Source organism: Oncorhynchus mykiss, chromosome 25, assembly GCF_057628025.1.
Source record: "Oncorhynchus mykiss isolate SJ-2025 chromosome 25, ASM5762802v1, whole genome shotgun sequence".
In the NCBI taxonomy this organism is placed as follows: domain Eukaryota; kingdom Metazoa; phylum Chordata; class Actinopteri; order Salmoniformes; family Salmonidae; genus Oncorhynchus; species Oncorhynchus mykiss.
In genome coordinates, this window is record NC_143046.1 from 43,962,501 (window position 1) to 43,988,129 (window position 25,629).

Genomic DNA, 25,629 nt, shown 5'->3' on the forward strand with positions numbered 1-25,629 from the left:
GGAAAGGAACTGAAAGACTACCGACCCAACACGCATTTCATCATCATGAAGTGCTTTGAGAGTCAACGATCACCCCCCCCCCCCCCTCCGACAGTCGACCCTCTCCAATTCCCCTACTGCCCTGACCGATCCACGGCTGACCCAATCGCCATTGCACTGCATACTGCCCTCACCCACCTGGACAAAAGGAATGCATATGTGAGGATGCTGTTCATTGACTACAGCTCGGCCTTCAATACCATCGTGCCCGCTAAGCTCACCACAAAGCTCATGGCCCTGAACTCCTAATGCAACTGGGTCCGGACATCCTGACGGGCCACCCCCAGGTGGTGAAGGTAAGCAACATTACCTCCGACACTGATTCTCCACAAGGGGGCATCCTCAATCCCCTCGTGTACTCCCTGAATACCTGACTGCGTGGCCTCAAAAGTTGTAGGCCTAATTGCCAACAACAATAAGACGGCCTACTTGGAGGAGGTAAACACTCTGATGCCGCGGTACCAGGTAAACAACCTCTCCCGTAACGTCAGAAAAACAAATGAGCTGATTGTGGACTTCAGGAGGAACCAGGCTGGGCACGCCCCCATCCTCATAAACTGGGCCGCCGTGGAGACGGTAAAACTGGCAAGATCCTCGACATACACATCTCAATGCTGAAGAAATTCAGCCCGTCTCCAAGGGCCTTCACAGTGTTCAACAGGAACAACATCGAGAGCATACTGTCGGGCTGAATCACAGTCTGGTATGGCAACTCCACCGCCGTGGATCGCAAGGCATTATAGAGGGTGGTACGCTCAACCGAATACATTATTGGATGCACACTGCCTGCCCTCCAGGACACCTACAACGCCAGGTGTCACAGGAAGGCCAATAAAATCATCAGGGCACCCAGCCACCCAAGCCATGGTCTGTTCTTCTCGTTTCCATCACTCAGACCGTTGCAGTATAGGAACATCATGGCAAAATCTGTAAGTCTGGCCAATAGATTCTACCCCCAGATCATCAGGCTGCTGAATAGCCACCACTAGTCAGCTATCTGCTTCCATGTCACCCCCACCCACTCCCCCAGTCTGCAGGGCTATTGCGCAGTGTGCGCGTGTAGGTGTGCCGAGTGCGTGTGAACACACTCACATCCACGTTGCACAGCAGGTCATTGAAGCCACAGTTGCCATTGTTGGAGGAGCAGCAGAGGGCCTTGAGGACGCCCAGCCACTCAGCACTCAGAGAGCGACAGTACGCAGTCATCTCCGCACACAGGATCCCAATGTCATTCACTCTGTATAAATAGACACACAGAGATGGGTATTAAACTCATAACACCTTACTATATAATTCATATAATATACGCATAACTGGTTAGTTGACAGTCAAGACTCCTGAATTGTTTTAATGCATCTGGACATATCCGCAATCAATTATTGATAACGGTTTTATAGAAAAACAGTGCTTGCCTCTCGGGGTCCCGGTGGTCCACGCACACATCCATGAGGACATTGCAGACAAAACTGTAGCGATTGGCGGGGCTGTCGTTGAGGATCTTACCCACCATGCTGTGGTTGAAGTTGTGGGCCGACGGGTTGGCGATGGCCTCCATCATGAACACAGGGTCCCACAGCATATTGGAGTCTGACGGGTCGATGTTACAGTAGATGGAGTTCTTTACCTTGGAGCAGAACTCACTGGACCAGGGAGGGAGAGACATATATTTAGAGAGCCTGGACATTGATGTTTCTGCATTATGATTCATTTACATGGCACTACAACATTCTATGGCAGCAATGTTAGCTCCCAATTAACATTACATGGGGGATATTAAACAATGCAATGTAACTGAATGTCTAAAAAATGTAACAAATATTCAAAATTCTACAAGTTGCCCCAACTCTCTAAATACATGGCTCTGAGGGAGAGGAAGGAAACGGATTGTTTTTAGAATCATTAGACGGCTACCATGTGGGGGCAAATATTTTGGTTTCAACACAATGTTTACTTGACTTGGCCCACTAAAACAATGTAATGGAAATGGTAGAATACAATAAAACTGCATTGAACAGTTGATGGTCCATGTTCATGTTTAACCTGAAGATCTCTCCAAACTTGCTCTTGAGGTGACTGCAGGAGGTATAGAGGTCATACAGGTAGGCCAGGATGCAGCGCTCAGCTGAGGAGCAGTCTGCAGGGTTCACCCCTGACTTCACCACGATGCGCAACCTGGTTAATGAAAATAATTCAACACGTTAATGCAAAACTACAAAGGACAGAACGCTTCCTGTACTAAATGAGATATGGAAGACAGGTTGAATTGAGTTTGCAGGATACAAGGTGACCATTGCAATAGTCCCAAAAGTGCAAACTCCAAAGTATTTGAGGGGTGCATTTGACTCCAAAGTATTTGCTTTAGCTATACTTTTTGATGACCTAGGTCTGAATAAAACAGAGACGGGTTTATTGTCAGTGAATAGCCTAGGTACCTGACTGTTTCTGCATTCAATAACGCTATGTCACTGCCTTGCCCATACAATGGCTAAAGTCGATTCAGACTGGCGACCAGGCTATATAATAGAGCTGAATGCCTAGGGGTTGGATAGCGCCCCAGGCTATTGATGTGAATGACTAAGGGTTGGATGGCATTAGCACCCAGGCTATAAAAGGTGAATAGTTAAGCTTGTGTGACTTACCCGTCAAAGACCTGCGCCGTCTGCTCGGGGTTGAGGATGAGGCAGGAGTGGTACCTCCGCAGCACGGCCACGATGCACAGACACAAGCCCGTGGTGTAGCTGCCCACCAGGCTGGACGACTTGAGCAGCAGCTCTGCCTCCACCAGGCTCAGCTCGTTCAGCAGCTAGAGACACAAATACACACACACAGGCACGGGAGAGGGGAAGTAAGAGAAGGTTAATTATACAAATATTAAAACCATTCAGGGAATAAAATAGAAAATATAACTATCACTACGAAAAGTGTAATTAAATGCTACGATTAAATGCATTGACATTAGAGATAAAGCTGTACCTGAATGGCAAAGTCAATGAGGCCACTAATGTTAAGGGAGTACTCCATGAGGTCAAATATGAACTGGATGTGCTGGACCAGGGGCAGGTGATAGGACATCCCTAAGGCAAAGCTGGTGATCTGTTCAAGAACATTCCTGGACACCTAGTCATAGAGAAGAGAAGGGAAACAGGCCTACTGTAAATACTTAACTGTGAATATCCATAACATTGCAAACTTCAGTATCAAAATAAAAGTAATTGAAAATATCAGTTTGTAGTGAAAGATGTGGTTTTATAGGAATCATTTAATTTAATTGCATATCATCAGTATCTATTTTTACTGAATAACTTCAGAGGATTCCACTAGCAAGTTTTGAAGCACCATTAAAAAAAAGGTGAGACTGGACTGCTATGGGAGGAGCGTCGCTCACCTGAGAGGTGACCTGGTGCTGGTCAAAGTGGGAGAGGTGCTGAAATTTGGAGAAGATGTCCTCTGCTGTGGGGAAGGCCTCGGGCTTACTCCTCTTCCTCTTCTGTCCTTCATCTCCTCCTGAGAGAGAAAAGAAAATCGACTATTATATATAGGGCCATTCTCAAAGGTTAGAGCTCATCTGATGACATGTTTATGCCCTAAATGGCACCCCATGCACTTTTAAAATTCACATTATAAAATAGATTGTGCTCAAATAACACAATTCAAATATTAAAAGGAAAATAGAAGTTTATTAAACTATTAAAAGGAAAAGAGAAGAAATTACTTAAGTAAGCTAAAGCACTTCAGCCTGAGTAATTTTCACTTTTCAAATAACCCTTGTTAAGGTCACATGATCTGAGAAATAAGATGGGTGTCAGCAACTGACAGCTATTAGCATAGAAATCGGACAGGATGAAAATTAAAATTGAATTAAGGTTGCGAGCTCTATGTAGGAATAGTGCGCTATTTGTGAGGTAGCCCGAGAGCTGAGTCAGCATAAAAAAAAAGGGACAGCATCCATAAAAAAAAACGATGTTAAAAAGATAACGGCTCGCTGCAATCTGCACAAACATTATATGCAGTGTGATATACAAGGAGCACATCTGCTAAGAGCTCCATAAATCTATGGTTGAACATCACGACTGGTGCGCAGTCATGTCAGAGTCTCGAGTTTCCAGAACGAGCATAGTCTTTCTTATCCCTCTATGTGAAACATGCTAAAAGCAACTGCAGAGAGAAATACATCAAATATACCATTTTGCACGAGGGAAAACAGAAGCCCCATAGATAAGATAATACAAGCAGTTACCATCATCAATCGTAAAGCATGTAAACCACCAGTAAGGGTCTTACCGGTCTCTGCTGTGCTTTTGCGGTTGAGCACCTTCAAGATGTCTTTGGTGATTTTCTTGATGGTGTGCCTTGCTTCGTCTCGCTGCTTTCCCACGCCGTAGAGCACCACCAGGCGCTGGTTGCACTCGTGACTGGCACTCTCCTCCTGGGAACAACAAGTCAGTCAATGTATGCACTACGCGTTGAGTAGTGTAAGTAGTTTATGTAGCCTGAGATCTGAAGACTTATGTTGGCCCTTAACGCTAATGCCTAGACCAGGGAAGGGCAACTTTGCAGGGGCTGGGGTTACAAAAAATCTGAACTCATCATGAGTGGCCATACTGGCCCATGGGTCTGAGTACCCACAACCATACCCACCCAGAGCTAGCCCAAGCCCCCCCCCCATATTGACAGTGTAAAAGAAAGTTTGAGTACATTTTCTGCAATTCTACACATTTTAACATGGGGCATAGAGAAAATGTTAAAGTTATAAAGCAAGTTTGCTGCAATTCATTATGCCATGGGGCAGATGAGATTTAGCACATTTTGTCATGGGATGGATAATTTTTTCTTCTTCAGTTTTACAGCAAATTTCCTGCAATTCTAGATATTTTGCCATTAGGTTGAGAGAAATGTTTATAGTTTTTAATATGATATCAAAGTGTGACTAAAAAAATCTAATTGGGGCCCCCCGGTCAGATTACTACAAGTTAAAAAGGTAGCTGGTCGCTAGACTAACTCGCCAATAAAAAATATTTTTTATCTGCAGTTGCCCAACCCTAGCCTAGACTTTAGCTCAGAATGCTAACTGTGTCAAGGAGTGAGTCAACACATGCATATTGGAGGTAGTTCACAGGTAGTTCACAGATGCACCCGCTTGTTCAAATCAAAACGTTATTTGCCGAATACAATGCTTACTTATATGCCATTAACCAACAATGTAGTTCAAGGAATAGATTATCGAAAAAAATCTACTAAATAAAAAAGTAAAACATTTTATAAAAAGTAACAATAACGAGGCTATATGCAGGGGGTACCGGTACCGAGTCAATGTGCGGGGGCACAGGTTAGTCAAGGTAATTTTTACATTTAGGTAGGGGTAAAGTGACTATGCATGGATAATAAACATTAAGTAGAAGCAGTGTAAAAAGAGAACAGTCTGACTTGGGTGACTAGAATTGTTGGTCCTTCCTCTGACAACGCCTAGTATATAGGTCCTGGATGTCAGGAAGCTTGGCCCCAGTAATGTACTGGGCCATACGCTCCACCCTCTAGTAGCGCCTTATGGTCGGAGGCCAAGCAGTTGCTATACCAGGTCGTGATGCACTCGATGGTACAGCGGTATAACTTGGAGGATCTGGGGACCCACGCCAAATCTTTTCAGTCTCCTTAAGGGGGAAAAGGCGTTGTCGTGCCCTCTTCACGACTGTCTTGGTGTGTTTGGACCATGATAGTTTTTTGGGGACATGGACACAAAAGGAACTTGAAACTCTCGACCTACTCCACTACAGCCCCTTTGATGGGGGCATGTTGGGCCCTCTTTTTCCTGTAGTCCTACGATCAGATCTTTTGGGTTGCTCACGTTGAGGGAGAGGTTGTTGTCTCATCGCTGTCAGTGATCAGACCTACCACTGTTGTGTCGTCAGCCAACTTAATGATGGTGTTGGAACGGTGTTTGGCCATGGAGTCGTGAGTGAACAGGGAGTACAAGAGGGGACTAAGCACACACTCCTGACTTGCCACCGTGTTGAGGATCAGCATGGCAGGTGTGTTGTTGCTTACCCTTACCACCTGGTAGTCCAGGATCCAGTTGCAGAGGGAGGTATTTAGTCCCAGGGTCCTTAGCTTAGTGATGAGCTTGGAGGGCACTATGGTGTTGAGCGCTGAGCTGTGGTCAATGAACAGCATTCTCACACAGGTGTACCTTTTGTCCAGGTGGAAAAGGGCAGTGTGAAACGCGATTGAGATTGTGGCATTTGTGGATTTGTTGAGGCGATACGCAAATAGGAGTCGGACTAGGGTTTCCGGGATGATGGTGTTAATGTGAACCATGACCAGCCCTTCGAAGCACTTCATGGCTACCGACGTGAGTGCTACGGGGCAGTAGTCATTTAGGCAGGCTACCTTTGCTTTTTGGGGCCTAGGGACTATGGTGGTCTGCATGAAACATGTAGGTACTACAGACTTGGTCGGGGAGAGGTTGAAAATGTCAGTGAAGACACTTGCCAGTTGGTCCACGCATGATCTGAGTACAAGTCCTTGTAATCCATCTGGCCCCACGGCCTTGTGAATGTTGACCTGTTTAAAGAAGTCTTACTCACATCAGATGGCACCGGAGAAGGCAGACATTTTGCGCGCCCCCAGCCGATTGTGGTTTTTCGTTTGTAACTTGTTTTTTTACTTGCAGTTGAAGTCGGAAGTTTACATACACCTTAGGAATCGTGAAAAACGTATTTGACTAACATTTAATCCCAGTAAAAATTAGTCAGTTAGGATCACCACTTTATTTTAAGAATGTGAAATGTCAGAATAATAGGATAATTATTTATTTCAGCTTTTATTTATTTATTTCATCACATTCCCATTGGGTCAGAAGTTTACATACACTCAATTTGTATTTGGTAGCATTGCATTAAATTGTTTAACTTGGGTCAAACGTTTTGGGTCGCCTTCCACAAGCTTCCCACAATAAGTTTGGTGAATTTTGGCTGGTGTAACCGAGTCAGGTTTGTAGGCCTCCTTGCTCACACACGCTTATTTAGTTCTGCCCACAACTTTTCTATAGGTTTGACGTCAGGGCTTTATGATGGCCACTCCAATACCTTGACTTTGTTGTCCTTAAGCCATTTTGCCACAACTTTGGAAGTATGCTTGGGGTCATTGTCCATTTGGAAGACCCATTTGCGACCAAGCTTTAACTTCCTGACAGATGTCTTAAGATGTTGCTTCAATATATCCACATACATTTCCCGCCTCATGATGCTATCTATTATGTGATGTGCACCAGTCCCTCCTGCAGCAAAGCGCTGCCACGCCCGTGCTTCACGGTTGGGATGGTGTTCTTTGGCTTGCAAGCCTCCCCCTTTTTCTTCCAAACATAACGATGGTCATTATGGCCAAACAATCTTCACAAGGTCCATTGCTGTTGTTCTGGGATTGATTTGCACTTTTCGCACCAAAGTGCGTTAATTTCTAGGAGACAGAACGCGTCTCCTTCCTGAACGGTATGACGGCTGCGTGGTCCCTTGCGTACTATTGTTTGTACAGATGAACGTGGTACCTTCAGGCATTTGGAAACTGCTCCCAAGGATGAAGCAGACTTGTGGAGGTCTACAATTTTTTTTCTGAGGTCTTGCCTGATTTCTTTTGATTTTCCCATGATGTTAAGCAAAGAGGCACTGAGTTTGAAGGTAGGCCTTGAAATACATCCACAGGTACACCTCCAATTGACTCAAATTATGTCAATTGCCTATCAGAAGCTTCTAAAGCCATGACATAATTTTCTGGAATTTCCAAGCTGTTTAAAGGCACCATCAACTTATTGTATGTACACTTCTGACCCACTGGAATTGTGATACAGTGAATTATAAGTGAAATAATCTGTCTGTAAACAATTGTTGGAAAAATTACTTGTATCATACAAAGTAGATGTCCTAACCGACTTGCCAAATCTATAGTTTGTTAACAAGAAATTTGTGGAGAGGTTGAAAACCAGTTTTAAAGGATTCCAACCTAAGTGTATGTAAACTTCCGACTTCAACTGTATTTTGTACATAATGTTGCCGCTACCATCTCTTATGACCGAAAATAACTATGACATCAGGACTACGATTACTCACATCAGCTACGGAGAGCATGATCAGTAGTCCAGAACAGCTGGTGCTCTCATGCATGCTTCAGTGTTTCTTGCCCCGAAGCGAGCATAAAAGGCATTTAGCTCATCTGGTAGGCTCGCGTCACTGGGCAGCTCGCGGCTGGGTTTCCCTTTGTAGTCCGTAATAGTTTGCAAGTCCAGCCACATCCGACGAGCGTTAGAGCCGCTGAAGTAGGATTCAATCTTTGACACTTTGCCTGTTCGATGGTTCGTCTGAGGGCAAAGCGTAATTTCTTTTAAGTATCCTGATTAGTGTCCCTCTCCTTGAAAGCGGCAGGTCGTTATGTGTTATCTGAGATCTGCAGACTTGTGTTAGCACCCTTAGCGAATGCCTAGTCTTTAGCTCAAAGGGATAACTGTGTCAAATAGTGAGTACATTTGTGCATAGGATATGTAGTGGAGGTTGTGTGAAAAGCATTACCAGAAAATCTGTAAACGTTTGTTACCAATGTAGCGAAAGTAGTTCACAAAGCTTTACTGGGTGATGAGTAAACTTCACTCCCAGAGCCTAGGCTTTTGCCCAGAGGGCTAACATGTCTAGAGTTGCACTGCTAACCCAGAATTAAAATCCATCTGAGCTAGCAAAAACCTCTCTCCGGACTGCTTACCTGGGGGATGGGGAAGTGGGTGGCATACTGGATGTGGCGGGGCTGCTCGTACACCAATGGAAAGGCAGGATCCTGGGCAGTCTTCTCGGGGGAGGGGCTGCCCTTTGACTCACAGTGCATTGGGAGAGAAAACATCTACAAAAAAAGAGACAGCTAAAATGAATAGGGCTGTACACAGGATGGAAAGGTTATCCAGAGGTCAATGGGAAAGTAGGATGAAGTACAGTTAAGAATACTATATAGTTGTGCCAGGGAGAATATTCACTAGTGCACATTACAGTGGCTGCCAATTTCTGAGACATGATGCTTACCTCATCGAAATTAGTACTCGAGTTGTGATCAATCTCCATTGACTCTGAGAGATCAGTGTCCTGCGAAAAGAAAAAAAGACTATATTTATTCCCCAAATTAATTCAAAAGCAATTAGTTATTACTGATGGGGCGGCAGGTAGGGCCAGTAACCGTAAGGACGCTGGTTCGAATCCCCAAGACGACTATGTGAAAAATCTGTCAATGTGCCCATGAGCAAGAGACTTAACCCTAATTTCTCCTGTAAATTGCTCTGGATAACAGCATCTGCTAAACGACTCAAATGTAAATGTAGGGTGATTCATCATGCACAATAAAATAACAGCAGCCGCCTCCACATAACATGCCTCATTCTTGACACTGCTGCCAGCCTCCTTGCTCTCTGATTCGTCTGAGGGCTCATCGCTAGGGGAACGGGGGCGAGGCAGGTGGGAGTCAGAGGCAAGGTCGCCGCGGGAGATGAGCGTGCACATGTAGATGTTGTGGGAGAAGACATCGTGGCGGATGAGCTCGCAGAAGAGCAGCACCTGGTTGGAGAACTCCACCCGCTCGCTCTCGTTGCTCGGCTCAGCTAAGGAGGAGAGACAGAGGGAGATAGTTTGTTACTATACACTCCAGCATTAGCAGCAGTAACAAAGGTTTATAATATGATATGACATTTAGCAAACATTTTTATCCAAAGCAAGTAACAGTAGTGCACGCATACATTTTTGTACGGGTGGCCCAAGCAAGAATCATCAAGCGCCATGCTCTACCAACTAAGCCGCACAGGACCCTTATTAAGTTTAGCAAACCCAATACCCATTCCCCACTATCGTGCCGACTCGAACAATACTGTGCTGTTGCGGATGTTTTCTTTTCACATTGTCCTTTTCAGCAATAGGGTGGATGTGTAACTAGACCAGCGCAGTACAGCATAGCTCAAGTCGCAGAGACATAGTAGTGCATAACAACGGGAGACGGTAAATCCAAAAGGGTGCTGGAATAAGGAACAATATTAAGAGATGCAGAGAGCCAAGCTGGCTCCTAAACGGCACCCTATATTGCATTTATAGTGCACTACTTTTGACCAGGGCCCTGGTGAAAAGTAGTACATTATAGAGAATAGGGTGCCATTAGGGACAGAGCTGCAGACAACCAAAATAAGGGAATATAATTAAATAGTAGTATGAATGAAGTGAAGGGCAGACTCACTGAGCACGGGGGCCTGAGTGTCCAGGAACTGTAGGAGCACGTCCTGAAACACAGGCAGGGTGGCCGCCGAGAGAGAGCCCGATGACACCGAGCCTTTCTCATCCACCACCTCTGACTCACCGCACCTCTGTGAACTCTCAATCATACGCATAGTGTGAGAACCACTGCAATTGAACAAATATACCTTACAGGGGTAGTACAATTTCATTAAACGATTTAGACAACATTGCAAAGAAAATGTTTGCCTTCTGGAAATACAAAAACCTATACCTCATCTTATGACAGAATGTAAAATCTTGTTATTTAAAGGGGTGTGGCCATCTTCATCCTTTATGTAATCTCAAGGTTAAAATCTCTTTTGCATGAGAGACATGTTTTCAAGAGGCAACAAAGGAGAATCCTCAGGAACAGCTGTGGCTGAGTGACTCATGGGCCCGTGTCATTATGGAGCAGTCACGGTGCTGTGTGCTTTTTGTGTGTGTGGGCTTTTTGTGTGTGTGTGTGCGCCTCTCCTTCACCTCGGCTTCGATCTCCGCCTGTCTCTTCTCCAGTAGCTTGGCCACCACCATGGCCCTGTGGCGGCCAGACCTCTTGCAGCACACCGCCCACTCACACAGCAAGGTCACCACTGCGTCGTCATCAGGGGACATCTACACATAGAGAAACATGTCAGGGCAAAGACCATACAGCACGGAAACCTGTGTCTGGAGAATTCTACGTAGTGTTTCTAGAATGTAATAAAATAGAAAAGAGTCGAATAGAACACAGCTAATTGTCCACAGAAGAAGAAATTATGTGTTATTGGGCAGGTAGCTTAGTGGTTAGAGCGTTGGGTCAGTAACTGAAAGGCTGCTAGATCAAATCCCTGAGCTGACAAGGTAAACATCTGTCGTTCTGCCCCTGAACAAGACAGTTAACCCACTGTTCCTAGGCCGTCATTGTAAATCAGAATTTGTTCTTAACTGACTTGCCAAGTTAAATAAAGGTTCAATAAAATAAAAAATATACTGTAATGACTAGTCCAAATGGAATCTGAGGAAGCAGATTTTATTTTCGCCGCAGTGTTTGTTGGGCTCTTACTCAAACTTTACATTTTGGCTTTTCATCTGCAAGTGCAAATCATTAAAGTCTTCAGACTTGACATATGCAGGAGTGCTCATCTTAGAGACCACTACAATATTGATTGGGAAAAAATTACCTCGTGACCGTCTTTGTTCTGGCCCGAGCCAAAGATGCGGTTGTAAAGGGAATCCAGGGAATTGCTGAAGTCTGACTTCTCAAAGCTGTGGTTGTCTAGAACCTCCAAGGTGTGTAGGACCCTCCCAATGGTGAAGCCTGGTGAAAGCAGAAAAATAATTGTGAGGTAAAATACTAAATGTTGCTCATTTCCATTTCCCTTACGCACCTAGGGCTGGATAACCCAAACACAGGTCAAGCCTAGTGCTGGACAAAAAGCATGCTCAATGGAGAATCTCCATTGAAATAGATTTTTAGTCCAAGACTAGTCTCAATCTTTGTCAGGGAAAACAGCCCATAGAGTAATTGTCTGGATGTATTATGTCATTTTATAGGTGCCTCTTAACAGCGGTTTCTTTACCAGCAGTTGTCTCCTGACATTTATCAAAGGACCAGCGGAACTCCACAGCCTGCCCTCGGTCCTTGACCTGCTCCTCTATTTCTCGCACCTTTGCACGGACCTGATGTAAAAGCATAGATAAGACTGAGATAAGCAGATATGGATGTAAATATCTCATGGCTCAAAGTGGAGGAGAGATTGACTTCATCACTACTTGTCTTTGTAAGTGTTGACATGCTAAATGCACCGAGGTGTCTGTTTAAAATACTAGCACACAGCTCTGACATCCATGCATACCCCACAAGACATGCCACCATAGGTCTCTTCACAATCCCCAAGTCAAGAACATGTCATGTAATATATTAAATTGTATAGAACTGCCTTAATGTTGCTGGACCCTACCTTGGCAGCAGCTAATGGAAATCCTTAATACAAATAGGACAGCTGAGAGGACAAATACAAATCTCAATCTAGTAGGCAAGAGGCATGCAATGATGTTAACCTTTCAATCAATCAACAAATGCATTAGTCTCAAAGTGCTGCGCAGCAAACAGCAGGATCCTAATCCAAACCTAATGCCAAAGGTACAGTGGCATGGAATATCTCCCTAGGTGGGAAGAAACCTTGACAAGAACCAGACTCTGGGCCTTACCTGCTGTGTAAAGGTGCCGTTGCCCCCCGGCATGGGCAGGTTGGAGGGGGAGATGGGCAATAGGTCCAGTGGGGAACCAGTCTTGTTCCGGCTATCTGTCAGAGAGTAGTGCCACACCAGGGCACTGGGACAGCACAGCATAATACTCTGACGAAACCAAGACGAGGAGAATAAGAATTTAGGGATGTGACTGACAATAGGGCGGCATATAACCTAGCTGTTAGAGCATTGGGCCAGTAACCGAAAGGTCACCAGTTTGAATACCCGACAATGTAAAAAAAAAAATCTGTTGATGTGTCCTTGAACAAGGCAGGTAACCCTAATTTCTTGGGGATCTAAGCATTGAAGGTCGACAAGAACACAGTGGAACATGATAGTTTGTTGGTGATGTGGACACAAAAGGAACTTGAAACTCTCGGCCTGCTCCACTACAGCCCCTTCGATGTGAATGGGGTCATGTTGGGCACTCTTTTTCCTGTAGTCCCACGATCAGATCTTTTGGCACCACACTGCCAGGTCTGAGCAGACCTACCACTGTTATGTCGTCAGCCAACTTAATGATGGTGTTGGAGTCGTACTTGGCCACGAAGTGTGGGTGAACAGGGAATACAATAGGAGACTAAGCACACACCCCTGACTGGCCACCGTGTTGAGGATCAGTGTGGCAGATGTGTTGTTGCCTACTCTTACCACCTGGGAGTGGCCCGTCAGGAAGTCCAGGTTCCAGTTGCAGAGGGAAGTGTTTAATCCCAGGGTCCTTAGCTTAGTGATGAGCTTGGAGGGCACTATGGTGTTGAACATTGAGCTGTAGTCAATGAACAGCATTCTCACATAGGTGTTCCTTTTGTCCAGGTGGAAAAGGGCAGTGTGGAATGCGATTGAGATTGCATCATCTGTGGATGTGTTGGGGCGGTATGCAAACTGGAGTGGGTTTAGGGTTTCCGGGATGACGGTGTTAATGTGAACCATGACCAGCCTGTCAAAGCACTTCATGGCTACCGACGTGAGTAGTAGTAATTTAGGCAGGTTACCTTTGTTTTCTTGGGCACAGGGACAATGGTGGTCTGCTTTTAACATGAAGACACTTGCCAGTTAGTCTGAGCATGCTTTGAGTACACTTACTGGTAATTCGTCTGGCCCGTGGCTTTGTGAATGTTGGCCTGTTTAACCTTTCTTGGGTTAAACCTCCGGATGAAAAGCGTGCCCAAAGTAAACTGCCTGTTACTCAGGCCCAGAAGCTAGGATATGCATATCATGTGGATTTGGATAGAAAACTCTAAAGTTTCTAAAACTGTTAAAATAATGTCTGCGAGTATAACCAGGCAAAACACCAAGGACAAACCATCCAGGGGGGGAATGAGGTCATAGGATTTTAGGATTTTAGAACCTGGCTGCAGTTCCTATGGCTTCCATTAGATATCAACAGTCTTTAGAAATTGTTCAATGTTTTTCTTTTGAGAAATGAAGAAGTAGTGCTATTCATTGTAAGTGTCACTCCAGGTGGACTCTACTGTTTTGATGCGCATTTATTAGATACTTTGTAGGCATGTCTGAATCAAATGCGCCAAATAAATTGGACATTTTTGGGACATAAAGACGGATATTATCGAACAAAAGGACCATTTGTGATGTTTCTGTGACATTTTGGAGTGCCAACAGAAGCAGATCTTCAAAAGTAAGGCATGAATTATATCGCTATTTGTGACTTTTGTGGTGCACCTGCATGGTTGAAATATGATTGTGTGTTTATATGCGGGGCGCTGTCCTCAGATAATAGCATGTTTTGCTTTCGCCGTAAAGCCTTTTTGAAATATGACACCACGGCTGTATTAACAAGAAGTTAAGCTTTATTTTGATGTAAACATTTTTTAAAGAATGTTAAATGTTATTTTTGAATTTCACGCTATTTCACCGGATGTTGGCCGGGTGGGACGCTACCGTCCCACCTGCCCATAAGAAGTTAAAGGTCTTGCTCGCATTGGCTACCGAGAGCGTGATCACACAGTCGTCCGGAAGAGCTGGTGCTCTAATGCATGCTTCAGTGTGGCTTGCCTAGAAAGCGGCAACTCTTGGCTGCCCGGCCAAACTGAGCAATTAGGGGAGAAGGGCCTTGGTCAGGGAGGTGACCAAGAACCCGACGGTCACTCTGACAGAGCTCTAAAGTTCCTCTGTGGAGATGGGAGAACCCTCCAGAAGGACAACCATCTCTACAGCACTCTACCATTCAGGCCTTTATGATAGTGGTGCCAGATAGGCCTTTATGATAGTGGTGGCAGACAGAAGCCACTCCTCAGTAAAAGGCACATGACAGCCCGCTTGGAGTTTGCCAAAATACACCTAAAGGACTCTCTGACCATGAGAAACAAGATTCTCTGGTCTGATGAAACCAAGATTGAACTCTTTGGCCTGAATGCCAGTCTGGAATAAACTTGGCATATCCCTACGGTGAAGTATGGTGGTGGCAGCATCATGCTGTGTCAGTGTTTTTCAGCGGCAGGGGAATGAAAGACGAGTCAGGATCGAGGAAAAGATTAATGGAACAAAGTACAGAAAGATCATTGATGAAAACCTGCTCCAGAGAGCTCAGGACCTCAAACTGGGGCTAAGATTCACCTTCAACAGGACAACAGCCATAAGCACACAGCCAAGACAGCACAGGAGTAGCTTCGGGACAAATCTCTAAATGAACTTTAGTGGCCTAGCCAGAACCCGATTTAATCAATTATAAAAAAAAGGCTGTAACCTAACAAAAAGTGGAAAAAGTAAAGGGGTCTGAATACTTTCCGATGGCACTGTAAATATAACATGGAAAATCAGAAACAATCACAACACTGAACATGTTACCAAAGCTAGTTCACCAACTTAGTCATGTACCATACTAGCCTGATGGCTTAGCAATAATATTAATAGTACTGCAGTAGCAGTAATAAGCAATCCATTCAGTTCAGTGGGAAGGCTATTGAGCGTGTTTGTGTACCTGTAGCATGCAGCTGAGCCCAAACACCAAGGGCCTGTGTTGAGGGCAGATGTAGAAGTCTGTAAAGGAGGTCTGGGGCTGATTGCCCCCTGCGGGCTGGGAGGTGGGCATGGGGGGCAGGGCGTTCCCTGGCTGTGCCAGGATGCTGTGGGCCGGGTGTCCCCCGGCGCCGGGCCCCAGGCTCCCGTCACTTAGCAGCAGGTTGAGGCGGCGCGTGCAGAAATAGGCCAGCCTCCGGGACAGGTAGGCCGACTGCACAAATTCCCCTAAGTACTGAAGGAGGGGACATGACTCACAAGGTCAGTACACACTCTTCAGAGCTGATATGTGATCACAACAATGGAATACGGGGAAAAAAATAGAGGAGAGGGTAGCTAAGTCAGCTTCAATGACTAACCTGTAAAAGTTAACCTGTAACGCAGTGCAGGTAAATACATTTACTTCCAAGTGGATTAAACTGCACCACCAGGGGAATATTACTGAAATATTGTTTGTTACTTAGGTTATTGTTAGAAGACTGCTAATGAACTTGGTGCTTGGCGTCACCCTGAGTGTCATATTAACAATGTACCATTTCTGCACAAAAGTTAGTTTGAAAAAGTAGCTTATAATGCCCCCAAATGTATAATTAGAAGATGCCAGAAACCCTGGACATTTCCTGATTCTTGAAGATAAATTACATCTCGAGTGTCTCCTTAAGTTACTCTTTCCACGTGAAATGTGTGGTTTGTAACATGGAGAATGAAATCCATCACTGCAGTAGGAGAAAGATAGTCTAGGAGAAAGGTCGCTAGTTTGAATCCCTGCACTGACAAGGTAAAACATCTGTCGACGTGCTCAAGCAAGGCACTTAACACTAATTGATAATAGCAGACCCTGGCCGTGACCTCAAGTCTCCATAGGTGTCTCAGGGGGAGCTGGGATATGCAAAAAACACATTTCCAATACACACTTGTGTGAAATAGGAAAAACATAAGCAACCACCAAATTATTAAGATGATGGGTGCTGTATGGATGGTATATAGGCATTACCTGTAGCAGGAGGGGCAGTAGCAGCTTCAGAAGCTCGTCCTCTCCAGGTCGGACCTTCTCGGAGCATTCCAACACCCACGTGAGGAACTCGTGTCTGTCTAGCATGCCATCCTGGACGCAAGCAAACAACCGTTTGTTATTGCTTGGTCTTCTACAACAAAGTATTTAGCGTAAGTTAATCCTATGAAATTGCTCCATTTCACTATTAATTCAGGGAGGTTTTAAAATGCCTCGCAAAGAAGGGCACCTATTTGTAGAAAAAGCAGACATTGAATATCCCTTTGAGCATGGTGAAGTTATTAACTATGCTTTGGGTGGTGTATCAATACACCCAGTCACTACAAAGATACAGGTGTCCTTAACTCAGTTGCCGGAGAGGAAGGAAACTGCTCAGGGATGTCACGATGAGGGCAATGGTGATTTTAAAACAGTTACAGAGTTTAATAGCTGTGAAGGGAGAAAACTGAGGATGGATGAACATTGTAGTTACACCACAGTACTAACCTGTACAGAATAAAAAATATTCCAAAACATGTTTCCTGTTTGCAATAAGGCACTAAAGTAATACTGCAAAAAATGTGGCAAAGAAAGGTACTGTATGTCCTAAATACAAAGCATGTTTGGAGAAAATCCAACATCACCAAGTACCAATCTTCATATTTTCAAGCATGGTGGTGTCTGTCTGTATCATGTTCTGGATATGCTCGTATCCAAAGTGAACCGTTTTTGCTTGTTTGTGATGCTATGTTTGCATCTGGCCTTAATCATAAATCATAAAATCCATACATTGTCTTATCGCTTACCTCATGGTTAGTTTAGTTTAACAAATAAATGACTGGCCCTCTAACAATAAGCTAACTTGCTAGAAGTTTCATGACATTTTCCCCTTCAACGAACCACATACAGTGACATAGTGAAATAGGACTATACTATCACAACAGCCATTGCAGACAACTGTGTAAAGCTAACATCAAAGTAACAATTCTAACAAGTAACAACTCAATTTCAAACTGTTCAGTGAAAAAAATTGCAGTTTGCTTATCACAAACTCATCAGACATAGGTCCCTGGTTGAGGCAGGCAGACAAACAGACAAAGAAACAGACAAACCAAAGGACCATCCAACCTGGAACATGAACATGGCCAGCTTCTCATTGTACTCCCACTGCTTCATGGCCGTGTCCACCTCGGCCGAGGTGGCCGGGAGAGGAGAGCCACAGCCCTGGCTGGGAGACTGGCGGTAGAACTCGGCCACCTTCTGCAACTGTTCCCACAGGTACTTTGTGATGATCTGAGTCCATTCTGCAGTGCAGACAGAAAGAACAGTTCAATTCCTCACATGACATATGCTCCTGTTAATGCAGCATGACTGAGCAAAATTCTAGAGATAAAGCAGCCTATCTTTTCTAAATGGCAGTGAACACACCCAGGACATTGGAATGTTACATTATTGAGGAGCTTTGGCCACAGGGGGGTAGCTGGAAAATGCTCAATCATAAAAAACTGATGTTCCTAGGAGGATGGATAGGCTATATATTATTTTAAGGAGTGTTTGCTTACCTATGCAGGGGTCAATGACGTGCCGCTTCTTGACTTTTGTTTCTGTAATGGCGGCGTGATACGCACAGGTCATCTTGATCATCCATGCGGAGCGCATCACAGGTACTGTGTACTTGGCCAAGTAGCCAAAAACCTCCTCCTTTTTACTAAAGATCGGCACCTAGCACACCAACACAATTTAACAAAACAGGTTTGATGAAGGATGTTGCTTCAGAATATTTTTTAGAATTTTGAGTTTGTGAGGGTGCTGTTATAATTTGAAGTGAGCAATTTTAAGAGTGCTGAAGAACAGTGAGCCTGATTCGAACCCATACTGACATGTGCTCCAGAGGCCGGTAGACCACCCCAGGCCAGAACACAACATATTTCTTTCACAATGTAGTGCTCTGCTGAATGTGCACCGCAGGGATGTTTTTGGTACAAAGTCCTACCTTCTTTGCCAGCTGGGTGAGTGGTTTAGTTCCGGCCAAATCTGTAAACCAGTTGTTGATAGAGCTCTGTGACCTGGCAGTAACGAGCCAGAAATTGTCCTTCTGGTTAACCTGCGGCTTCCGTTTGCCTGTGTCTGGAAATGTGTTGTAGCGCAGCTTCTCTGCAATGATGCTGCTGAAATTTGAACTAATCTGTTGGGGTAATAGGGAAGTATGCAATGAACAAGAGATCCTACTATACATACAACATGAATCATGATTCACTACGTGATACAAAGAGAAACATTACGAGTAGAAGATCACCTTTGAGGGATTGAAGTTGACATTTTTAGCACTTCCATGTTCATCCCCTGACACTGCCGGTTGATTATTAAATCCTTGCTTCACATTCAACGCAGTCAATTCATCCTGGAACAGAAATTTACATTAGATCTCGTGAAATTCAGTCCATGCAGTTGATGAAGTCACACAATGAACACCTGAACACAAAACAAATGGCGAATAGCTCATTGGGGGATTGAGTAGCTAGATAATAAAATTGAGTTTACAGTTTTACATTTTACTCATTTAGCAGAGGCTCTTATCCAGAGCGACTTACAGTTAGTGCATTCATCTTTAAGAGAACTCGGTGAGACAACCACATCACAGTCGTAGTAAGTACATTTATCAGCATTTATCAACAAAGACGTGGCGACATCCAGAATGTCTGAAACCCTCCCCCTATTTTATATATGACATCTGTGTTATCCCCCCCCCCCCCCCCCCACACCACACCACACCACACCACACCACACACAAAAACGTTTCTGGGATTGGAGGACTTCTCGGCGAATGAGTTACACAATAGGCTGTGACGAGCTGTACTGCCCTATCAGGCCCCATAGCTTGAGTGCAGAGAAATGGACATTTGAAGAATGGACGAAGTGGGAGTTTGTTTTGCTTTGTTTTGTTGACTGTTTTAGTTGTGAGGAGTGAGTTAGATTACCAATCAAGTATGGTTTTATTTTTTTACTTTGAATCCAGTAGTGGGCGGCAATACAACTTTTGGGTTGTAGTCCACCCTAAAACCTCACCGAGCTAGCTAAAACTATATGGCTAACGTTATCTATCTATGGTATTGGTAGCTAAACTAGTAGTTCACGTTTGCTAAACTGTATAGTTAGCTAGACAAACATTGTAGATTATAATAGCTAGACACACACATACTAACATTAGCTATGTTAGCACAACATGCAAGGCTTCTCCCCAAAGAATGTAAGAGGCGATGCGCCACCTTCTGGCAAATTTTTGGCAGTTACAGGTGTTCAAAAACACAAAAATCTCTTGAGTCCTCTGGCTGAACTCAGCAGCACCACCTTGTTAAATCCTGGGGAGAACCCTCAATGGTAACGTTGACCGTTTGCCAATTTGTGAAAATGAAGGCATTTAGCTAGCTAACATAGCTGCTAAATATGCTAGCTAAGTAGCTACCTCAAGCTTCTCCAAAATGAATCCGAGTTGTGTACCTAGCTAACTAACGTTACATTAAATGCAAGCAAGTTTACCTAATCTGCAACCATGCAAGTAACGTTAATGGTTAGTGCACTAATTTGATAACTTGAAATATGGCCAAAGTATCTCTCGTAAAGTTTACATTTTGGTTACGTTAGAAAAGGTTGGCTAGCTAACTACGAGCTAGAATGCTACTGTTATCAAGCTAACATTACCTGGTTGATGTTTAGCAAACTGAAAAGCCAAGTAACGTTAGCTGTTCATTGTTATTGCTAGAGAGACTGGCTTGGGCCTGTGATAGCCGTCTGGGACTAGCTAGCAACCGTAGTTAGTTAGCTAATGGGACTCCTTTCCAAATAACGGTGTCAATTTGTCTTTGCAACGTTGGTTTGAGAAACGATTTAAGTTTCTGACCTCTTTTTGCTTTGGGTCTTGAGGATAAACGTCCGGAGGTCCGAGTCGTGGCCGCTTCAGTGGCCGGTGTTCGTAACTCAGGATCCCAAAAGCAGCCATCATTCAGCGGCATCACAGCCAAGGCTTTTCTCTTTCCGTTGGGCTCACTAGTTCCCACAGCCACAAAGTCATAATTATGGCTAAATCCCTCCTATTTCTTTTCACATAGTCCGATTTTTAAACGTAACCACACTGTTAACCTCACCTTAAATTAAGGCCAAGAAACGATTCCCCCCCCCCCGTTATTTTTTACGATATAGTCAATTTTGACTTTGTGGCTGTAGTAACTAGAGACAACCCTTTTTCGGTCTGAGTCTTGGAAGCCGGAAGGACGCTGCGAAAAGAGAACTCAAAATACGGTCGTCACTAGTTACCAAAGCCACAAAGTCATACACCCCGCCTATTTCTAACATGTATCTTCTTAAAATCTGTTTTTAAACCTAACCCCAACCTTGCTAATTTTATACCTAATCCTAACCATAGATTAAGACAAAAAAGCACATTTCGTTTTTTATTAATTTTTACGATATAGACCCTTTATTTTTTACTTTGTACCTGTGGTAATTACATGTCATTTGTAATGTGCCGACTATACATTCATTCACATTCTACAAAATAGCTAATAATATTCTTTCTTTACACCCATTTTTATTCATGCTATAGGTTTGTTTATGAACCGGGTAGTTTAGATCCTGGATGTTGATAGGCTGAAACAACCTGCATAATGCATAGTTTGTGTGGAATTTACTCTGTTTTATATTGCAACAAAGTATAAATGTCCACATGACAGATCATGAAATCATTAGCAGTTTAGCAGCGAACCTGGTGAAACCTAATTGTGATTGTTGGCATTAATTATTATTATTAGTAGTATTCCTCTTCCTCCTCATAAGGCCAAATTAAAATGCAAATTCCCATGAAATGGTGAGGCCTTGGAAGGTGCAATTAAAGACAGGAAAAAACTGCTTCTCCAATAGAAATACTCGATAAACACTTGTAGGCCATGTCATGGCAATGTAGCACCAGCTGCATACCACCCCGCAACCCACTGCTGGCTTGCCTCTGAAGCTAAGCAGGGTTGGTCCTGGTCAGTCCCTCAATGGGAGACCAGACACTGCTGGAAGTGGTGTTGGGGAGCCAGTAGGGGACATTTCCCATCGGTCTAAGGAGATCCCCAAGGCAGTGAAGAGGACATTGCCCTGCATAGGGTGCTGTCTTTCAGAAGGGAGGTTAAACAGGTGTCCTGACTCTGGTCATTAAAAATCCCATGGCTCATATTTTAAGAGTATAAACCCTGGTGTCACGCCTAAATTCCCAACCTGGCCCCATTCCATCATGACCGCCCCATTCCATCATGACCACCTCATCAGGTGGGTGCTACACATTGATGACGTGAGTTTCCCCCTACCATTTAAAGTGATTTGAGTACCTCAGTTGCTAGAAAAGCGCTATATATATATCCAATAAATTATTAAACTTGTGCAGAAACACGTAATTGGGTCTTGCGCCGAACTGCGCATATGCAGGTTGTCAAATCAAAGGCACTCCTTCAATACGAAGATGTTTTTGATTCAAATTAAAACGGGTCACTTTTCAATCAAATGCCGACCTTGTGACTGTAATATTTGTGTTGTGGAGAAATGACCAGGCAGGAGACGGGAGTACAGTTAGGTTTTCGTTTAGTAAAAAAAAACGTGCTCTACAGCCCCCGGCACAATAGTGCGCATGTGCATTTCCTATTAAGTGTAGTAACGTAACACTGCCGTAATACATCACTGCTTAGTAACAGCATAGTAACTTATATAAACAGATGTCGATCACAGATACTACACTCCTCCCCCAGTGTTTAACTCCCAGAGAAAGAGGTAAATATGTTAGAGAACTACTAATGCAATATCTGAACAATGCATTCTTAAACATTTTTCAACTACTGGGTTGAAGCAGACTTTTCAGAGCCCAGCACAAATCCAGGGGATTATTCTGCCCCGAAGATGGAATTTGTGTCCTAATTACTAACCCAGGTAATGTCCTTTTTCTTTCCTTTTATCTAGGACATATTAAAGTGTTTGTTTGTTTTACTGTCTTTTACCTCCTGAAACAGCTCAACTCACAGGTCAAGCTTTTGAGGTGCCCTTCGCTGTCGAATAGGATACCTCCGCTCCTCCTGGGCTTCCGGTGGTGGGCCAGGTTCGGGTGGAAGGTCATGCTCTGTCTCTCCCGTACATCCACAGTCAGGAGAATAGTCCTGGAGGTGGTTATTGTTCTTGTTCTCTCACCATGTCTCTGCTGGGGCGTTGGACCGTAGCAGATGATCCACATGAACGTTGACATGGCGATGACCAATTTGGACTTGGTAAGTCAAAGGTCCTCTGCGTTGCAAGATCACACCTGAGTTCCACAGGCGCTTGGGGTGTCTGAAGTCACGTACCATCCCCTTCTCTCCCTCTTTGAATTATCTGACATTCTTTGAGTATCTGTCATGAGCTTTCTTCTGCTGTAGCTGGTGCTTTGCCACAGTGCTTGACAAGTCTGGTTTCAACAATGTCAGGCGGGTACGTGGTTGGCGTTTCAGAAACAGTTCAGCTAGTGTACATTCCGTTACTGTGTGTGGTGTGTTACAGTAAGTAAACAGTAACCAGGGAAGCCTTTTGTGGGTGGGCACAGACTGAACCTCGAGTCTAGTCCAGGCCTTCTTAAAGGTTTGCACGGTTTTCTCCGCTTCTCCGTTTGATGCCGGATGGTAAGGTGGTGACAGGATGTGCCTTACCCCGTTGTTCTTGAAAAACATTTCAAAATTGTTTGACGTGAATGGAGGGCCATTGTCCGATACGAGCTCCTTGACTAGACCAAAGGATGCGAACAGGTGTCTGAGAAGATTGATGGTCTTCTCAGCTGTGGTCAGTTGAGTAGGGAACACTTCCATCCACTTGGAATAGATATCGGCGACAACAAGGAAATGTTGCTTGTCAATCTCAGCATAATCCACATGGATGCGTTCCCAAGGTGTAGCAGCCCAGGACCATGTATGAAGAGGTGCAGCAGCAGGTTTGTTGCGAACAGCTTCACAAGGTGAGCAGTGGCCTATATGCTGTTGAATGTCCTGATCCAGTCCAGGCCACCACAGATAACTGCAGGCGAGTGCTTTCATTCAAGTGATCCCTGGATGTCCCTCATGCAGGTCAGATAGCAGTCTCCTCTGGAATTTGTGAGGTACCACCACCCTTGATTCCCACAGAACCCATCCTTGATCAGTAGACAATTGGTCTTTCTTGTCGATGAATGGATGAAGGTTATCGTCATTTACGTAGGTTGGCCAACCGCCTAATGTTAAGTCCAAGACTTTGGAAAGGACTGGGTCTTTCCTCGTTTCCTCTGCTATGTCTGAAGCAGATATGGGCAATTCGTCAATGAGAGAGATCTGGAATACTGCTCTATCATCTTCACTGTCGGAGTCACTATTGCATGGTAGTCTTGATAGTGCATCTGCATTTGCGTGATCACTGGATCGTCTGTACTCAATCTTGTAGTCGTAGGCTAGCAATAGAGCCTAACGTTGTATTCGAAGTGCAGCAAGGCTTGGTATAGCTGATTTTGGTCCAAGGATGGCCAACAGAGGCTTGTGATCTGTCAGCAGTTGGAACTTCCTTCCGTAGAGGTATTTGTGAAACTTCTTCACTCCGAATATTATGCTCAGGGCTTCCTTCTCAATTTGAGTATAATTTTTCTCACTTGGTGACAGAGTCTGTGATGCAAATGCAATAGGGTGTTCTTCACCTGACGGTAGAACATGTGAGATGACTGGTCCTACTCCATATGGAGATACATCACACGCGAGTCTCAGCTTCATCTCTGTGTCGTAGTGGGCAAGCCACTTGCTCTTTAGCAGACGCTGTTTGCAAGACTTGAATGCTTCTTCGCATTGTGCGGACCAATTTCACTTTGTATCGGCCTGCAGCAGTTGGTGAAGCGGATGCAACAACGTGGACAGGTTTGCCACAAACTTTCCGTAATAGTTCAGGGGCGAGCCCCAAAAATGACCTCAGCTCTGAGATATTTGTGGGTGCTGCTGCATTTACGATTGCTTCCACCTTGTTGTTGGTTGATACTCAACTGAGTCCTGGAGGAACTCACACTTGCTGTGTTTCATTCTCACTCCGTATTTCTCAAGTCTTGACATCACTTTGTCCAGCACTACAAGGTGCTCTCCAATGGTTGGTGCTGACACAAGGATGTCATCCATGAAGCACACAACATTGTCTATACTGTCCAAGATCGGATCCATTGTGTGTTGGAATATCGCTGGAGCTGTCGAGATTCCGTAGGCCAACCAATTGAATCTGAATAGCCCCCTTGTGTGTATTGACGGTCAGCTACTGTTCTGACTCCGGACCCAGCTTCAGTTGGTGATAAGCTTACTTCCCACCAAAACCTTCCCACCAGCTAGAGTGGCAAACAGATCTTCAGCGTTTGGTAGTGGATATTCCTCTGGTAGTATGCAGCGATTCACTGTGACTTTGTAGTCTCGGCACATTCTGACGGTCTTGTCTTTCTTTGGCATTACAACGATCGGAGCGGCCCAGTCGCTCCTCGCTACTTTCGTGATGATGTTATTCTTCTGTAGGCGGCCCAGTTCCTTCTCTACTGCTTCCTTAAGAGCATAGGGAACTGGACGTGGTTTGTGAAAGATAGGCTTCTTGCACTCTGACTTTTTGCTGTGAAGTCTTGTCATTTCTCAGACTGAAGATTTCTCCCCAGTTCAACTTGATCTTTTGTAGGCAATTTCTGCCTAGCAAGGCTGATTTTTTTCCTTTGACAATGACAAGCGGTAGCGTCCACTCCTTCCCCTCAGACCGGACTGGTACCTGGATCTGCCCTAACACAGGAATAGTGTCACCAGTGTATGAAGAAAGGTGGATGGACGCTGGCTGAAGAGGGCACTTTTTCAGTTTTTCTTTGTAGTCTTTCTGGAACAAGCGATACAGACGCTCCAGTGTCCAGCTGCATTTTCACTGGTTTTCCCGCCAACTCCATGCTGAGATAGATTCCATCTTTTTGTTGTTGAGCTGTGTACACTGTGTACAGTTCCAATACTGTTTCAGTTGTACCTTCCTCTTCTTGTGCTGGTTCTGACACTTTGTGCATTCTTGCTGTGCGTTTGTGAGCTTTACACACTA

At 44.5% G+C, this 25,629-nt stretch overlaps 1 protein-coding gene across 5 annotated transcripts in view; it reads right to left on the reverse strand.

Moving 5' to 3' along the window:
* The window catches only part of LOC110505195 (mediator of RNA polymerase II transcription subunit 12), a 100,446-nt gene extending 79,608 nt beyond the window's left edge, over positions 1–20,838 (reverse strand). For 2 of the 5 annotated variants that reach the window (XM_021584246.3, XM_021584245.3), the window contains exons 1-22: positions 20,417–20,838; positions 18,815–18,919; positions 18,512–18,703; positions 18,081–18,240; positions 17,647–17,822; positions 16,522–16,632; positions 15,490–15,762; positions 12,513–12,659; positions 11,882–11,981; positions 11,483–11,619; positions 10,803–10,934; positions 10,285–10,411; positions 9,438–9,661; positions 9,093–9,152; positions 8,782–8,916; positions 4,321–4,465; positions 3,425–3,543; positions 3,013–3,156; positions 2,679–2,842; positions 2,080–2,211; positions 1,452–1,679; positions 1,132–1,276 (exon numbers count right to left, since the gene is read on the reverse strand). In XM_021584246.3, the coding sequence (XP_021439921.1) occupies positions 1,132–1,276; positions 1,452–1,679; positions 2,080–2,211; positions 2,679–2,842; positions 3,013–3,156; positions 3,425–3,543; positions 4,321–4,465; positions 8,782–8,916; positions 9,093–9,152; positions 9,438–9,661; positions 10,285–10,411; positions 10,803–10,934; positions 11,483–11,619; positions 11,882–11,981; positions 12,513–12,659; positions 15,490–15,762; positions 16,522–16,632; positions 17,647–17,822; positions 18,081–18,240; positions 18,512–18,703; positions 18,815–18,919; positions 20,417–20,518 (3,258 nt within the window). In that variant the 5' untranslated portion in view covers positions 20,519–20,838. Of the gene's footprint in view, positions 1–1,131; positions 1,277–1,451; positions 1,680–2,079; positions 2,212–2,678; positions 2,843–3,012; positions 3,157–3,424; positions 3,544–4,320; positions 4,466–8,138; positions 8,387–8,781; positions 8,917–9,092; positions 9,153–9,437; positions 9,662–10,284; positions 10,412–10,802; positions 10,935–11,482; positions 11,620–11,881; positions 11,982–12,512; positions 12,660–15,489; positions 15,763–16,521; positions 16,633–17,646; positions 17,823–18,080; positions 18,241–18,511; positions 18,704–18,814; positions 18,920–20,416 lie in introns of all 5 variants that reach the window. The other 3 variants (XM_090219973.1, XM_090219974.1, XR_016491732.1) reach the window with 3 other exon arrangements.
* Between the last annotated feature and the right edge of the window lie 4,791 nt (positions 20,839–25,629).